This window comes from Centroberyx affinis, unplaced genomic scaffold (assembly GCF_046629955.1).
Source record: "Centroberyx affinis isolate AG114_WGS23_722 - 3 ecotype Tasmania unplaced genomic scaffold, CSIRO-AGI_Caff_v1 ptg001058l_1, whole genome shotgun sequence".
Classification (NCBI taxonomy): Eukaryota; Metazoa; Chordata; class Actinopteri; order Beryciformes; family Berycidae; genus Centroberyx; species Centroberyx affinis.
Window position 1 is genome coordinate 488,460 of NW_027279609.1, and position 18,136 is coordinate 506,595.

Below are 18,136 nucleotides of genomic sequence, written 5' to 3' on the forward strand. Positions count from 1 at the left end.
TCTATGTAGGCTACACGCTTTGAAATTTTGTGGTATTTAGACATTTTTCATTCTGACAACTACCTTCTGAGGTTTTAATACAAGGGAAAGGCAGCAAGTGACAACTAAACCTGAGTTTACGGGTATTTTGAGTCAAGACTGAATGTTAAATGTAACAGGCCTATTTCAAATATATCAAATATAGCCTAGAGGAGAACGGACACTAATTTGAGTTATGGTGGTTTTAAAATAGTACAACAACAAGTTATACTGGTATAGGCTATTAAAACAAGTTATACTGCATTTCAAGGTGTGTGCTTTATCCTATTGGTCAGAACTCGTTTCGCCAGTTAAGCTTGCTTCATAAACCTTTTGCGTAGGCAACGGTTGAAGCGACGTAAAACACATATTTAAAGATATTGCCAGAGTTACATTACTCTCAAGTACGCCCAACCGAATAGTCAACAACAACCACATTAACAAGCTAAATCATATCGATGATAGCCAAACTGCGCACACTTCTTACCATGTATTGAGTTTGCAGTTTGACACGGATACTTGAAACTTTTTGCTAACCCCGCCTCTGTCAGCAGTGTCAATCCTCCCAGATTTAAAATAGAACGTCCGGTTAAAAACTCACAAAATAAAATCCTCATTGACGAACGTGTATAGTACTAATATTTCAAAAATCAATTTTACTGCTACATTGCCAAGCCATATTTGCTGAACGTATTAAATTACGTGTTTTGATATGATTTATGTTGTCCTATACACCCAGTTAGATATTTAGTCTTCTTTTTTTTCCAAAAGTGACTAATTCAACGCTTTATTTTGAATGAGAAAAAATTTACATCCGGGACTATTCTAGCTATCTCTGGCTAGCTTGACGCTACCTCCGTGTAGGGCTGAGACTTTCTTGCTTATCTGTCCAATCACAGTGTACTCTCAAAGTGCAAAGTTGAAGTAGGTAGGCTACGTCTTCCCTACACAAAAATGTGTGTCGATTTTGTGGCGTGGACTCCCAGTAGAGAAACGTAATCTTTTTACTTCTTTCACTGAAGAACGGTTTGGTGAGTTGAGCGAATCAAACACATCCTACGGTAGCTGGAAATGATCAGAAAGCGATGCAGTATGACAGAATAACATTGCACTGTACATTTGCGCCGTGCTATGGATGTCATAAATGCAAGGCTGTATTTCTGACTGACAACACTGACTACCGCTGCTGCTCAGTGTAATATTCCTAGTAGGCTATGCCACGCAGGCAACTATCCTTACCAAACACAGGAAAACTTTGGCTGCAACTGAGAAGTATGAGTGGCCTGCGCATTATGATATTTTGACATTTGATATGTTTCTGCATTGGATTCACATTACTTTTTTTTTGTTTTCTTTTTAAATCTGAGGACAATGAAGATTAGGCGATACTTCAGGGGGAGTGGGAGGGTACTCGCATTTGTTTTCATTGCCTCTGTCATTTGGCTGCTCTTTGACATGGCTGCACTTCGCATGTCAATAAACGATGTGAACGGTCAACTGTTGAAGGAGCGTGTGATAAAGGAAAGGGAGCTTATTAGACACCAGTCCACCAAGGTGACACAGCTGATGAAAAGGGGGTTTAAACACCCAGTGCAGAGGGTAGACTTGGCTATCAGCCATGCGGACAAAGGGCCACTCAATGCAGGGAACAAATTAGCCCAAGTGTACAGACATGGAGAGAAGAAACGGGACCAAATGTTGAGGGACGACAAACTGAGCCCTCTTCAGCAACAAGAACATGCCCAACCCAAGCTTGACAGCTCTAAATCTGCAGCCTCCAAACATATTGAACAAGCAGCCCTAAATGATATCGCATCAAAGCAGGGTCTTCCTGTGAAAACCAGGGCACCTGCCAAAAAAGCAGTCAACTTGGATCTGGGTGAGACAAAAGTAGAAGTGAAGAAAGCTGAAGTAAATAAAGTGTCATTGCCTGTAGCAGTGTCTAATATAACCAAAGTGCCGCCTGGTGTTCAGGAAAGAAAACATGGCCCTCTACCTACCTCAGAGAAGAAACCCCTCAAAATTGGAGATACAATACAAAAAGTTATGAACAATGTGGATTCAAAGATAAATGAGAATGTCAAGGATGAACCTAAGGCCAAGACAGGTAAACAAGTGAGCCAGCTCAAGGCCGATGAGGCACACCCTGTTAAAACATCCTCTAAACCTCCCAACAAGGATGGAAAAGGAGAGGAGGTAAATGTCAAAAATGAGGAAAAACAGGTCAAAACACTTGTCAAAAGTGACGCGAATGCAGCGAGGGAACCCTTGAAACCTACAATCAAGCCGAAGCTCCAACAAGGAACAGGCTCCAAGGACAACTCCACTGTCGCACGGAAACCAGGTGTCCACAAGGTGCTTGCTCTGGACGTGACACACGCTCCTAGAGATGCCAATGCGGTGGGCCAGTTTGGTCAGGCGGTAATCGTTCCCAATGACAAAGAGGGGGAGGTGAAGAAGAGATGGGACGAAGGACATTTCAATGTGTACCTGAGTGACCAGATCCCAGTGGACCGTGCCATCCCGGACACCAGGCCTCAGACGTGAGTTTCATACAAAGAAAATAGTACAAATCAGTTTTTCAAAGTCTGTTCTTAGTGGGACCCCAGGACAGGTTATGCAGAGGAATTTGCAGCTGATAGAATAAATAAAAACTTTCATTGTTGGATTTATTACTTTGGCTTTAAGATTCAGGATCCCCTAAGTATGAAAAGAGAAACACTGACTGAAATGTAAGACAGTGTATCCTGCATCCTTCTGTACTGTGCTCTTCACCTCTCAAACATGGCTGCCATTGACAAACATCAGCTAAATTTTGTTATTGTGGTGTTTTCCAGGTGCGCGGACAATCTGGTCCATGACGACTTGCCCGACACCAGTGTGATTTTCTGCTTTGTGGACGAAGTGTGGTCCACGCTGCTCCGCTCTGTGCACAGTGTTCTCAACAGATCTCCACCACACCTCCTTAAGGAGATCATCCTGGTGGATGACTTCAGCACCAAAGGTAATACAGGGATTCCAAGTGTGATGATTTCTTCACAGGTAGATAATTTTGCCTTGAATGAGTCTTCACAGGTGGATAATATTGCTAGTGGTAGCAACTAAAAGTGCTGTAAACCTTCCAATAATGGCCTTTATTTACCTCAACAAAAGACAGCACCCACATTATATAGAGAAAGGCTGTTATTAGAGAGAGGCCGTTATTTCTTTTGGTAGGTCCACAGTAAAAAATAATAGAATTTACCGGTATTGTGTAAAGATTTATGCTCAAATTTATACAATCACCTATTTGTAGCCTAAAACTATTAGTGATATAGGCAGTTGATGTCAGATAATAATAGTAATATGTTATTTATCTAGCACTGATATTGAAATATCTTACAGCTGTCTCTCTCAACTTTTCAGTGCCATGCTATTCTGCTGTAGGTTTGCTCACAAATGTGTTATGTCAGATATTGTTTGATAATAGGCAAATAAGAAAATGACATTTTCCCTTTGTTTCTTTAAAAGGTTATCAACCTAATTAACTCTACTAAGTGCTTTTACTAGTTTTACTAAAAGCAAAACTGGACTGTAACAAAGTAATCAAAGCGAAGTGGAAAATAAAAAGAGGAAAAGAAGAGTGAGTTGTCCTATGCGTCCTTTGAAGTTAACCGGGCCATTTTCAAGTTTGGGCAGGAGCTGAACAAAACCTAGCAGAACTTGACATTATTACTTACTATGCAGCATCTCTTTTTGGCATATTTTTGTGATATTTTAGACTATAAGTATTGTGTGACTTAAGACTCCTTTCTGGTAGTTCTGTCATTTTTTTTCTACCTGGATTTTATTGGGGACCTGCCTTTATTTATTCATACACACAACACTCTCTTATTTGAGACCCAGCCTTTATCGGAAGTTTTACGATAGTGGTAATAATGATAACACATATTTTGTAAGTGCTTTAGGTTAACATGTCAGCCTGTATGCACTTTTGCCTGCACATTGAGTGTTGCAAAATCACATTAACTGGTTTCTAGGCACGCAGTAGTTTGACCACTCTCCTCTACTCCCGCAGACTATCTGAAGGAGCAGCTGGATGCGTACATGTCCCAGTTTCCCAAAGTCCGAATCGTCCGTCTGAAGGAGAGGCAGGGCCTGATCAGGGCCAGGCTGGCTGGAGCCGCCATCGCCAAAGGTGGGCAATGTTCTGCTTTTCTTCCTACCACCTCTATCACTGCATCACAGCTTGGGATAGGGAAACAGCAATCACTTTCATTAATAACAACTGTTCATTTTAATGTATATATTAAGAATATTTGTATCTACTGTTGTTTATATATAAAAACAAACAACCTGCCTTATCAAAGAATTAATTGAAAAGTGTTCCAGGAAGTCGTACTATTTACATATGTGAATCCTGTTCTGTAGATGTGGCCTTTTGTTTGACTGCAGCAGGTTGTTTGCTTTCTTCTTAGGCGAGGTTCTTACCTTCCTCGACTCCCACATTGAATGTAATGTGGGCTGGTTGGAGCCGCTGTTAGAGAGAGTCTATCTGGACAGGAGGAAAGTGGCCTGCCCAGTTATTGAAGTCATCAATGACAAGGATATGAGGTGACTCAACGGAGGCATATTTGCGTAATGGATAAGTCATACATGGGGTGTGATAATGTTGGATAGAAGAAAATGTAATGTTCAAAGAGGTAGTATCCTGATCTTATAGATTCTTTTCTGTGGTTTCTTTTCAGTTATGTGCTGGTTGACAACTTCCAAAGAGGTATTTTCAAATGGCCTTTGGTGTTTGGCTGGAGCACATTGCCAGAGGAATACATTAAGAAGAATAACATGACCATCGCAGATCCTATCCGGTAACTAAACACTGTTTGGAAATTACAATTTGGAAATTACAAGGGGCTAAGAGTTTTCCCATGCTGTGCCATTGCTGTTCATTATACAGGTATAAAGTGAACACTGATACTTAATTAGCAAAATAGTTTAGCAGTTGGAATTTTATCTATTGACTCAGTCTAGTTGTAACTAAAACATTTCGCCACCAAAAATATGTTTTATCAGCATAGGTTCGGTGTTGTCGCTAAAAACACACATTGCTTAGGAACCTAGGTCAAGCAACGTTCACTTCTTTTTTTTTTCTTTCAACAAGCTAAATACATTTTAATCCTACCGTAGCAAAATGGCTTGCATAGAAACCAACTTCAGTTTCTCGCAGTTCCGTGTTGTTTTTTACACCCAACATTTTAATGAGAAATTGCATATTTTAGTTGGCTGTCCCTTTAAACTCATATTTTGTTTTGGGTTTTTTTCCACTGTTACAGCTGTCCAGTTATGGCCGGGGGCCTTTTCTCTATAGACAAGAAATACTTCTATGAGCTCGGTGCCTATGATCCTGGGCTGGATGTATGGGGTGGAGAGAACATGGAGATTTCATTTAAGGTATATCACTCATTTGATTTGATACACATTTCTTACACATGCACGCATGAATATTGCTCATATTTGTTCAGGGACCACATAGAACATCTCTCACATGAATACATGTCCTGTTATAATCCTGTGTGTTGCCATTTGGACAGATCTGGATGTGCGGAGGGGAAATAGAGATTATCCCCTGCTCTCGAGTGGGACACATTTTCCGAGGCCAGAACCCTTACAAGTTCCCCAAGGACAGGCAGAAGACTGTGGAGCGTAACCTGGCCAGGGTGGCTGAAGTGTGGCTGGATGAGTACAAAGACATTTTCTACGGCCACGGCTACCACCACCTGCTGGATAAAAGTGTCACTGACATTGGCAGCCTCACTGAGCAGATTGAGCTGAGGAAGAAGCTCAAATGCAAGAGCTTCAAGTGGTACCTGGAGAATGTGTATCCAGATATGGATACTCCCTTAGTCAAAGCTGAGGGCCTGGTAGGTGGATTTGATGCTCTACTACAAATGTTGTTGTTTTTTTCATCTTTTCACTGTGACTTACAATGCTCTGTCATCTGTGTCCACTTACACTTTGTTTATATTTCCTTAAAGCATCCTTTAAAAAAATTAAGGCTAATTATGTTTGCCCTCCATGAAGCTATTGTCTCTGCTAAGAACTCCTTTTAGCAAACTCAACCCAAACAGAGACTGTGATTGTGCTCCTATGGAACAAAGCATGGCTGTCCGTTAAAGCCTGTGACTGCTCTCTGTCAGGATTTATTGAAGGAACCGAGAAGGAAAACAAGGCCTGTCTGTCATGTGGCACGTTGAATGAGTAAACAAATGTTTTCATTACTGGTTTTCCAGCTCTAATGTTTTTGTTATTTTTTAGGTATTCAATCGTGGCTTAAGAAAATGCCTTGTTCTGCAGAAGGGCTCTCTGTCCTTTGAGACATGTAATCTCAGCAAGCAGGTAAGCATTTCAAATGTTGTAGTTTTTGTATACTCTAACAATTTACATAGTACCAGATGTTCACATAGCAGGCCAAGGCAGATATGCCAAGGCAAAGTCCTGAACAAAATACCAAAATATTAGTCACATCACAGAATTGTTAGATTAAGGGTTTTTCAGCAGAATATGTGACATTATACAGAAAGAGCAATATAGAGAGTGCATTTTGTAATTTTCACACTAATCTTTGGATTTACTGGGTTTGGACTTATAGCGAGGAGAAAAAAGAGATGTGTAACAGAAATATCCAAGACCAGACCTAGACCACAACAAATGCAGCCAAGATAAATGAGTGCAGAGTCCAAGACAAGACCAAGACTTTCAAAATGTGTTCGTGTTGGAGTCAAAGCAGCCCCACTGAGCCACCCTTGAAAAACCTATATTTTCCTTGAAGCCTAATTATATGCCTGTCACTCTTTCCCTCTCTCTTTCTCCCTGATATTTAGAGTCAGCACTTTAATTACACCTGGATGAGGCATATTCGCCAGCGAGATTTATGCATTGTTCCCGAGGGCAAAGAAACTGGCCTGGCTCTAGAATTATGTGACAGTGCCAACCCCAAACTCCGCTGGTTCCACAAGGCCTCCAACTCCGCACTGGTAGGTCGGCTTTGGGTGCGGCGATTGCTTTGTCTATCATATTTGTTTTTCTTTCATTTCACAACTCTATCATCCAGAAATTCTTGGTCTGTGTAAGAACTATTTGAAGCAGCAGGATCTCAGAAATTCAAGCAAAATGTTGCTGATGGCAGTGTTTGGTGAAGGTTTACAGTGTGAGTTTCATTGTTTATAGTGTGAGGGTAAAGCTGTGTTCATAATTATGTCTTCTGTTTTGTCTTTGCCAAGGGGGAGCACCTCCTAGCAGAGTTAATTCCCCACCATAGGTGCCTGGAGGCGGGGCCCCAGGGTGACGCTATCCACCTCAAGGAGTGTGATTCCAGCAATGCCTTCCAAAAGTGGCAGTTCACACACTACTATACTCAGTGATGGGACTGAAGGAGTTAAAGTGTTTAACATGCACTGCAGACTCTCAGTGGCCTCACACTACGGTACGGTCTGTGGTACAGCATCGGCATAGAACTGTCCAAAAAGAAGCAGGAGGCGTTTTGTTGGCAGTGAAATGTGTGGTGCTAAAGCTGTGTTGCTGTGAAGGAGATGGTGTGGGGATGTGCAATGTTTCTGTTGCCCTTTTTCCGTATCAGCCTTGACAGACCTTGACTTTAAACACTAGTGCCAGAGAAGAGAGAGCATCTAGTCGCTGTTCACATGTTGGAAAGTTTGGTCTGGAGGTTGCTAATTTTAGAAAAGATTGTCTACACAGGCATTTGGTAAATGGACTACAGATGTGACTGAGATGATTGTATAAAACTGGTCTTCAGATGATGTTTGTGGAAGAACACTTCATCTGATAACAGTTTATTACTACCATATATAGTTTGGCTGCCGAAGATAAAAAAGATCAAACGGTGCCTCGTAGATTTAATTTGAAAAAAAGTTGTTTTTTTTCTTGTTGTGTTCACTGTTGGTAATGAATTTGATGTAAAAATTAAAATGCATGCAATGTGTCATAAGCTTTTTTTTCATGAGTGTAATGCATATCACATCTTATGATGAGACATCTACTTTTCTAGATGTTATCTACTTTATGCTGTTAAGTTTCATGACACTTGGGAGAAATGGCTACTTTTCTGTTTTTAATTGCTCCATTATGTAGGTTTAGGTTTTGTTGAGTGTATTGTCTCTTGGTGTGGATTTCTGTCGCTGTCACTAGAGGGAAGTGTTGGTTCATGGTGCCTAATAAATCTATGCTGTGATTTAGTCATTTTTCTGACTGATTATCAAACTCTTACCCACAAAATTGCATTTTCTAACAAAAATGGAAATAAAGATCACTTAAAATAAAGGAGTTTGTACCATTTGTCAGTTTATTACACCAGGATATGTAAGTATTGTGCATTTAATTAATAAAAGACGGAAATATAAACATTAAATTTAATGAATTATACATAAACATCTGAAAATGCAGTTGCAATGAAAAGCACAGGTTTAGGTATTAGTCACTTAAAATAGTTCCTTAAGATACTTACCTTCATAGTTACACTGCTTATGCAGAGGATTGCTATCCAGGGGCTCTAAGATACTGAGGGTCTAATACCAACTAACATCTTGGTTATAATATTAGCTAGTAGGATTATAAAGCCTCAAGCTTGCCTTACATAACAACATGGTTCCTGCTATAAAACTATCAAATGGAAAAAAAATACCCTGAGGATATTAGATGGGTTTCTGGGATTGCTGTCCACCCAGTTAGTACGCAATCGATATGAATAGAAGGCCCTATGCTTCAATTACAAGTCAATGTGTAATTAATCCAGGCCACATACATAAGGTTTGTGTAATTTAGCTGTTACATCAAAGTTTTTCAGTAAACATGGACTGTCTACAAGTACTTTTTAGTAACAATAAAGTGTGTAGATTGTGTACCATATGACAGAGATGCACAACCAAAATGATCATTAATCCAGTTTCCTACAATGCCTATGTTGACTATGTTATGGATTATGTTCCAGATGCTTGTTACACAGCACATCTACCTGAAACAGGCATTTAAACCATCCTCTTACAAATTAATTATCATGGACTCAAACTCCTCTATCTTCTGGCGGGTGTTGCCTCTGCGAATCTTGCGGTAGGAAACAGTATTGTATTTGGAGGCGATGTGGTGGTTGAAGGATTTCTTGTGGCTTTCAGTGCGACCAGACTTCTTTGGCAGAGGCAGAGTGGAGTAGCCTGGACTGGAGTCCTGAGGGGCCCCCGCGGAAACATGGGAGTTGTCCTGCTGTGGCTCCTGGTCCAGCTCATCCTGGCTCTCACCAGATATCTGGAGTTCATCACTAGACGTCTGCTCTGGGGCCTCGGCCTCCCCATTCAGCTCGGTGTCCCTCCCCTCTTTAGATACATAGAAGAGTTCAGTATTTGGTGTCTGTGCCTCTATCAGCTCCTGAGGTGATAGCACCACATCTTCCTTCTCACCTGGTGCATGGGTGCAAGTACAAAAAAAACAGTTTTGTATTGGATAAACAAAATGCCCTCTGTCAAGTCAATACTGCTTAATTCAGCAAGAAATGAACCCAATTTCACTGTGTAATTAAATCTCTCTTACCTTTCCCTGATGATGCACTCTGCTCAGGCTGTGTTTGTAGCTCTGTGAGTGAACTGTTTACTTCAAGAGATTCTCCGGTGCTCAGTGACTCTTCTGGGGTTAGATTGCGCTCTGTGACTGGATCTGCAGGATCTGACTGGGACTCTCTCATGGGTCCTGTTTTGGGGGTCTGGAGCTCTTGGCACTCCTCTTCTTGGTCTGTCTGAACGTCCTTCCCAGTCTCAGTTACCTTCTTCTCCGTCTGTGAATCGTATTTGTCAGTGATGGGATCTACTCCTGTATCATCGTTCTTCTGTGGGATAGGCGCTTCAAATGCCTCGTTGCTGACTAGACTCCCAGCCCTGCACTCTCTAGCACCAAAAGCACAAGACGCGGCTTCTTTCATGTCCTGAAGAGCTTGGTCCTCATCGTTGTAGAACACAGAGTCATCTCCCTCCTCCATTGAGGAAGCACCCATTTCCTCAGGCTCCTCCAGGGACTGGAGGGCCCCCAGAGTGATCCCACTGATGATCTCCACTACCTGGGATGCCAGTGCATCTTCCTCTAGAGTTACATCCAGGGCCCTTGGAGGAGCCACGCTCTTCTCAGTCTCCATCTTTGTCTGTTTTTCTTCTATGCCCTTGAAAAGACTCAAACTGCTCAGATGTTCTCAGTTGCTTTTTGCAGATCCTTGGCTGAATCCAAAGTCAACCAGCATCTGTGCATTGTCAGCTTGCTGTTGCGGATGACCATTCCAAGTGTGCAATCAAAATATTCATTCTTATCCTACATTGTCATAGAGTGAAGAGAGAAACCATCCTGCATTTTAATCAATGGTGCAAGGGCAGGCTGTCTTTTTGTGCTAGTGTACGATGTGCGACGTGTGTGTGTTGAATCACTGAAGAACGGGGGTTTTGTTGTGGGGCCAACAAAGGCTCTTTGTGAGTTTGGCATTCACAAATGGAGTGATTGTACTGATTCTTTAATCTTTCCTGGGTGACCAACTCCTTCCAGTAACATTATGGGTCTAGATTAACATTCTCCTATAGGTTTACCGCAACGTAAGCTAATGAACAAGGAATGTTTTTGCATGTGTTCTAAGGTTGAGCCGTGTTATGTCTTGAGCTTAATTTAAACACGTTATATGCTGAAAGACCTTAAAATCTTAAAAGAATAGTTCTCCAAAAAAACGAAAATTTTGTCATTATCTACCCTCATGTCTGTTGAAACACTGTTGAAGTTTATATAACCACATTACACACAGCAAGTAAGCTAGTGCAACATTTTCATTTTTGGGTGACCTATTCCAAGGCACACAAAATTAGCAGATGTAACATTTTGAAACATTTACAATGTGGTGGACACATTAAGAAAATGGTTCTTAGGTGGTATGCTTCTCCGTGGAACTTTTTTGAAAAATATGTTGCAGAGGAGGTTATTAAAATCTAAAATGGGCCCATTTTATTTTATTTTCATAAAATGGCCACAGAAAGAATAGGTGATAAACGTTTTAATTCTTTTTCTGTTTTAGTGCTTCAAAATAATGTGTGAGAGTTGTTTCAGTGACTAACAATCATGAAATACGGGAAATTGTGCTGCTTAATTAGTTCATCAAAATGTGGAGTTAGCAAAATATTATCCCACCACCACTGTTGCTGCAGAATCTCAAAGAAAAGTCTCTCTCTCTCTCTCTCTCTCTCTCTCTCTCTCTCTCTCTCTCTCTCTCCTCTCTCTCTCTCTCCCCCACCTATCCTTTGAGATAGTGTTAGCAGTAAAGAGGTAGTGAGAGTCAATGAGGTGAGAGTCACAGGAAATACGTGAGCCTTCCTGTAACTAGGCTACTTGTGAATTTTTTGGCTTCAGTTTTATAAGCTATCTGAGTTTGGTTTCCTGGAAAATCTTTGCTTCTGTTTATGAGAAAAATAAGTGTTGTAGAAATCTTTAATATAGCTCATCCTGCAGCTTAGCTTAGTTACCCATTTCCAATTCAGTGTCAGTGTGAATCACCATCTGATGGACTTAACCTTGAAAAGGCAGAAAATTTAATATCTGAAGAAAAACAGTTTATAAAACTAACCAATTCAATCATATTCATTTTTATTTATGTACAAAATCACAGTCTCTTGTATGTAATGGTCTTATCAGCAACATCCAGAAAATTGCAAAAGATAAAGCCAAAGTCAAAAGCAATCTCTAAAATGTTTAACTGCATCCTTTCGACACTGAAAGTAAAACATACACCTTTTAACGCATTAATGACATACAAGAAACTGTTCTGCACCACAGTATGTTTCTAAACACTGAAACTAGGTTGTATATAACCAGAAAATGATTTTGGAAATGAAAATAGTTAACATGGTAGCACCTCTCTCACCCACATCCTGTTTTGAGCTGAGCAGCCATCTATGTGGTGGAGAGCTACGGTTTCAAGCTCCTGCTTTGAACGTGACAGAGATGCTGCTCAGTTGTTAACCTGAATTAACTGACTGACTGGAACATTGAAGTGTCACGTCCTCATATATGGGTTCACACTGGTCATATTCACCTTCAAGATGCTACATGAACACAGCATCTGAAACCTAAGTACTGTAGTTCTTACAATTACGATGATTAATGCTGATTACTCATTGTGATTATGGCAAAGCAAAAACTTTCAGTTATTTTATTTAAAGTAGTAGGCTACATAAATGCATCCATCATTCACCACAGTCTGTTATGCATACACTCACTGAAAGGCATGTTCAGAGGAAGAATATTTTTCATTTTGATAATGCTTTTTTTTGCCACCATGAGACTCTGAGCCATGTAGCGAACCAAGCGCACCTTCAAACCTCAGGACCCTCTTGGGTAAACTCTGTCACTGACAATGGCTTTATGCCAAAATGTCTGTCTTGTCTGTGTTCCCCTGAAGGAACTCTTGCAAAAAGAAATTACACTGTGTCTTTAAAGTGTGAGAAAACACTTCATTATGTTCATTTTTTCCTTTTTGTTGCCAACAAACTACTTCTGAGCACAAGTGACCTTGTTAACCCTCAGCAGTATCAAGTAGAGACCAGAGCTGTTGGACACTAACTGACTCAGCAGTTCATTGCTGTCAAAGAAGGCTGAGCTGCCAGTGGAGCTGCAGCCTGGGTGTTTGGTCCCAGCTCTTCTTCTTCAACTGATCGGTAGAGTCCGGGAAGTAACTTGAGAATGTGTTTGCGGACACTGCCTCGCCTGCTTTTCCTGGGGAGGGTACCAAACAGGGACGAGGCCCTGGTTTCCTCCCAGGTAGGGGAGAGGGAGCTGCTGCTGCTGACCAAACTGGAGCTGCTGGTGCGGCTGAGGAGGCGATGATGGCCGGGGCCAGACGACGTCCTGCTGGAGCCCTCCTGTGGTGGGAAATCTCTGGAGAAGAAGCAGCTGTCGTCTGTGGTGCTGGCTGCGCTGCAGGGGCTGGGAGAGCTCAGGTCACCAAACACACTGGCCTGGTCACTGTCCTCAGTCATCACGCTCCTGCAGCTGCTGTCACTAGAAATACGCTGACCACACCGGCCTGTGGGGGAGTCGAGAAACGCCAGAGAGTCTATGGAGAGGTGGAGACTGCTGTCGTTCAAGTTACCTGAAAACATGAGAAAAGAGTCGGTTTTAGATGCAGCATGTGGTTTATTGTAAAATAGGTTGGATAATCACAGTGGCTATCGAACTGTGGCCATCTGAATTCATTTTAACAGTAAAAGATGCAGCTGACGTCAAGCTAGCATTGACGTCATTCAGATCTGTGAGGCGCTTCATCCCAGTGACAGGAAATGTGTCAACAGTTTCTTAGTTCATCTCTCTGGGGAACTTCTTCATGTACTTTATCTTGGAGTTCACACTTCAATTCACATCAAAAACATTCTGGCTAAAGAAAGATGACAATGGCCGTGAGAAAGGAAGTGCTGTGGTTTGACAGCTGGGCAAAACCTCTCACCTCGCATAAGACGTTTTTCTTGTAATGTAAGCGTTTGCAACTCCACCCATTTCTCTCTTAGTGTTTGCTGTATGGGCAAAAAAAAAAAAACATTTGGGTTATACTTACAGTAAATCAATCTTAGTTTAGTCTAGTGTAGTCTAGTCTAGTCTAGTCAATATCTCAATATTAGAGTGCACAATAGTATCAGTGTTCCCATGTCCTACTTTGTATAGGATTAGTTATGGAATGGCTGAGTTTAGCCTATTTGCACATGATGGTGTAGCAGGTCAACCAGTGATTACCCACTGTGTGCTAATTTTGCTCTATCATTTCTACCGGTTGGGTTCATGTGGTTTCATAGCAACTGTTTTTAGGCTGCTCTATACAACCACAGAGCTATGTCAACAACAAACTAGGGCAGTGTAAAAGAGACACACCTTTAGCAAGCTCATCTTCTTCTCCAGCTCAATCCGCTTCACAATAGTCCCACATACGGTCTCCATCCTGGAATTGCACACAGAAAAAAGAACATTTGTACTGACCTACACCGAACAGAAAATACTATGCATCACAGTGCATTACGCTGTAGAACACAGTTGTAGTAAAGTTTCCATGGAGTGGATCTATCTTCTATGGTGCATGTATCAGCATGATAGTTATCATTGCTGTTACTCACTTCAGTAAGTTGGTGGATTCTCGAATCAGGTCAACTATGTGCTGATGAGACGATCCTTCAATGCTCGCCCCGTTGATGGTGAGGATAACATCACCTAAGATTAAAGAGGGAGCAAAAACAGAAAGGAAGGAATGAGTTGCACTGCACTGCATTTGTGTGTGTGTGTGTGTGTGCGTGCATGCGGGGGTGTGTGTGTGTGTGTGTGTGTCTGTGTGTGTGTGTGTGTGTGTGCAAGTGATGTATCTGTTGGTCTATGTGTGATAGAAAGGTAAAATGAGGTCCTCTGGCTAGTATGTGGGAGGTTCACCTGCGGTCAGGCCTGCACTCTCAGCAGCGCTGTCCTCCTGCACTCTGCACACAAACGTACACATCTCCACTGCAGAGCTGTTCTTCAGCTGCAGGCCATAGGTCTACAACAGGAGACACCGTTGTCACAAGACCAGCCAAAACAGTTATATTTCCACAAAGGAGGTTTACTTTAATAAGCATAAACCAAATTTAACTATGGACAAAAACACTTCAGATTATTTGTATTATTGCAGAATCAGAGATTAAATAGCGTGACAAAGATCCATGTGTTTATGAAATTTGATGTGCCTTACCTGAATTTCAAATCCAAATGTTTCATTGTCTTGCTTCTCCAATACAATACTGGTCCTGTGCAAAAAGAAAAATGCAGTTATCATGCCAAAGTAGTCTTGCACATCATTGCACAATAGTAAGACTATTGTAAGACTATTTATTTGTTGAACTATAGAACTACTGTATGTTGAACAGCAATCAAATATAAAATATCAAATCAAATATTTACCTCTGAGGGTCAGAGTAATCAACCAGTGAGTTGGAGCAAGTTGGTTTGGTCTGCAAAAGGAGAAATGCAAAGTTCCTCTTCACAACAGTACTATACTATACAATAACACATTCTAGTTTCATACCTGTCAGGCAACTACAGAAATGCATCAGTACGTGTTGTTTTTTTGTTGAGAACATTCTGATTCTATAGTCTGTTACATAACTCCAAAGATTAAAATTGTTAAAAGGCTTTATTCCTGTTGCAAGGTCCTGCTGTATTGTGGTTACACAGTCAGTGTAAATCGGTGAATTGCTTCTCAGTATCCAACAATGTGTGAGAAATTTGTTTTATAACTGTGTGTTACAAATTCACAAGTATAACAAAACGGCCAACTTAAATTTGATGCACGTCACTTGATTTGAAATACAGAAGTTTGAGTGTTTACGATATATATTACACTTGGGTTATTGTCTCACCTGTTTCCATCCTCTAGGCAGAGTCCCTGTGTTCTGCCGGTGTCTGTCATTATGTCCCTTCATCGAACGTCGGTACCAAAGAGTACTTTTCTTCCTCAGAGAATTGTCCAGAATGTAATTCTCCTGGCTGCCCTGGCAATGAAGTCCATTGAAATTCATGGTGGACTGCATGGTAGAGTCCTCCTCAAAGCACCATCATGTCCTGTTACAGTAGCTCTTCGTGGACTGTGTGGCCCTGCCCTGCTGTGCAGCTAAAAGCAAAATGTGTCAAAGCGGAAATTCACATCATGTGATGGTTGTGGTGGACTTGCATCTGCAGATCATAGACTCACGTACCTCCTTTTCTTGTTCACTCCTTTTATCTTTTTTTTCTCCTTCTCTTTCTTGAGAATAGCTAGTCTGCTGCTGTGAATAGGACAGGAATCTGTTTAAGCCTTTTCCACTCCCCTTCAAACAGTCCCTTTTCTTCTTGCAGTCTTTGCAATTCGATTTATGGTCTGTCAGAAATCAGCAATGCATGAGAAACTGCCACCTCTGTGGTCCACGCCTCCACCAGCACCTGCTTCCAGCCTCTCTACTCTCAGTTTCTCAATGGGCTCAGCCTCAACCTGAGCCTGAGCCCTCTGTTCTGCCAAGCAGAGAGACTCATCTTATGAGGACAGACAAAAGGCTGATTTAGCTCGGGGCCAGTAACACGCTCTCCAAACAGACAGCATGGGTCATTGGGCCGAAGGCATCAGACATGGTTGGATCAAAAGGGAAATCACACACACAGACCAGCAGTCGGCGAGACAAAAACACATGTCTGATGAGTTAAAGAAAACTCAACCACAGGCCACAAAAGCGTAACCTCCACACCCATGCCTTCAAATGGTATACTGTTTTATCTGTAGAAAAAAAGGAATATCATCTTTCACAATGCACATAAGATTGCTAAACTGACCTTATCTGAGAAAGGCGCTTCTTTACACTCATTTACAAGTGTGTCCAGGACATCAGAATAATTGGCCACCCTACTTAAAGCTATGTTAACCCAGTTGACAGCAGATTGCCTCATAACAATCCCCTCTGCCCCACTGAATGTGTGTGACCCCTAGCAGCACCAGTGGCCAAGCTACCACGGGACTGTCTGGAACGCAGATATCCCATTCTACCAGGACATTGCAAATGTAAGCAGACTAAGAGTGTCAAGCCCCTGGATTTCTACATTTTTATCAATAAACGCAGATTATTGTACGTTTCTCCATCCATATTTTATCGTTATATAAAAGTATGTATGCATGTAAAGTATGTAATATGTAAAGTAAGCTTTGTATTTTTCAGTGGTAGCAGTCCATGTGCTCTCCTGCTGCTTGATAACTGAAGTAGACAACAGAATAGCCTCAGATTCACTTTCCACACACTAAGACAGTGTTATGCTTCTGTAATATAATGTGTGACAAATTTGCTTAAACACAATGTCAATCTGCTTAAGTTTTAAGTGGCTACCAATACACAGGATCTGATGCAACTGTCCCCTTGTACTACAGCACTCAGTAACACTGACAACACTGACAATGCAACACTGGTTTTTCTCTGTAAAAATTATGTTCCCCAGTGTCACCACTATGGGAAAGTTTTTAATACGTGTCCCATAAACCTGTAACTGACACGATATGATCTCCCAATCCGTTAAAGCGAGATGCAGCACATTCTTAAGGCCGTGACTCATCTGTGTAGTAACGATGGCCTCGGCGGCACAGCTTTATTTCCTCTGTCTAACGGACACAACCACATTATAAGCTATGTATACAAATGCAGCAGTAGAACAGAGAGCAGTGATGAGTCATATCAGAGGATAGGTAAATGATGACGATGAAATGAGTTGTTTCAGGTAAGTAGCACTGGGGAATCCTGTCTTATGTGCAGAAGTTAATCTGCACCGTCTGCATGATAAATATTGTTAGCATAATCACTTTCATAATGTGTCTGTGGGACATTTTACAATAAAAAATAGGTCACTTTTTCATGTAAAAAAATAAATACATAAAAACAGTACGTTCATGAAAAATACTTTATTGACCGACTGATATCACATATTTCTATATACAATAAATAGTGCAGAGATACAATACTATGGCATGTGATAAGAGAGCCACATCTGAGCTAACAACACAAAAACAGTTACACATCACCCAAAAGTATGAATCTAAGCAATTGGAGGATTTTTAAAAAATCCTATGTAGATCTTATTTTATTAAAGTAATATCACATTACTAATGGGATAGGGTTAGGGAATTTTCAGCTGTGTCATACACAATATAAAAAAAGTCCCCAGTCAGAAATTGCACATGGTGATCACCTCTCTTTGGAATGACTGATAAGTCTTTTTTACAAGATAAACAACTAGACATTTCCACTTGTACACTTCCCTGTGTCACCTGCCACCTGTTTCTTGGACAAACAGATAAAACACATGACACAACATAAGCTTGGCTCTGGCATAGGCCCAACTCCAGACAAATAACATAAACTTATATGTTAAATGAACATAGGCAGAGCTAGATGCCACAATACTGCATTTTCAATATTTCCTAGTTTTACTCTTTGTAACACAGTGTAAAATAATTCCATATATGAAGTGAACCAATAATTTCTCTTACACAAAAACATCATTGGAACATGAACATTAACTAAATGATACA

General features: G+C 41.1%; 2 protein-coding genes across 2 annotated transcripts; one reads left to right on the plus strand and one right to left on the minus strand.

Annotated features, from left to right (window-relative positions):
* The first annotated feature begins 941 nt into the window (after positions 1–941).
* LOC139647185 (polypeptide N-acetylgalactosaminyltransferase 5) lies at positions 942–8,319 on the plus strand. Its single transcript, XM_071523040.1, has 10 exons — positions 942–2,561; positions 2,856–3,022; positions 4,076–4,195; positions 4,476–4,611; positions 4,746–4,865; positions 5,331–5,448; positions 5,589–5,918; positions 6,313–6,393; positions 6,879–7,031; positions 7,278–8,319. Exons 1-10 carry the CDS (start codon positions 1,390–1,392, stop codon positions 7,416–7,418), a joined length of 2,538 nt encoding a protein of 845 aa, XP_071379141.1. The 5' UTR covers positions 942–1,389; the 3' UTR covers positions 7,419–8,319.
* A 3,350-nt stretch (positions 8,320–11,669) lies between these two features.
* cytip (cytohesin 1 interacting protein) lies at positions 11,670–15,907 on the minus strand. The gene is made up of 9 exons (XM_071523051.1): positions 15,789–15,907; positions 15,453–15,703; positions 14,995–15,044; positions 14,786–14,840; positions 14,491–14,593; positions 14,184–14,277; positions 13,945–14,011; positions 13,526–13,592; positions 11,670–13,174 (listed from the first exon to the last, which is right to left on the minus strand). Exons 2-9 carry the CDS (start codon positions 15,621–15,623, stop codon positions 12,651–12,653), a joined length of 1,131 nt encoding a protein of 376 aa, XP_071379152.1. The 5' UTR covers positions 15,624–15,703; positions 15,789–15,907; the 3' UTR covers positions 11,670–12,650.
* Between the last annotated feature and the right edge of the window lie 2,229 nt (positions 15,908–18,136).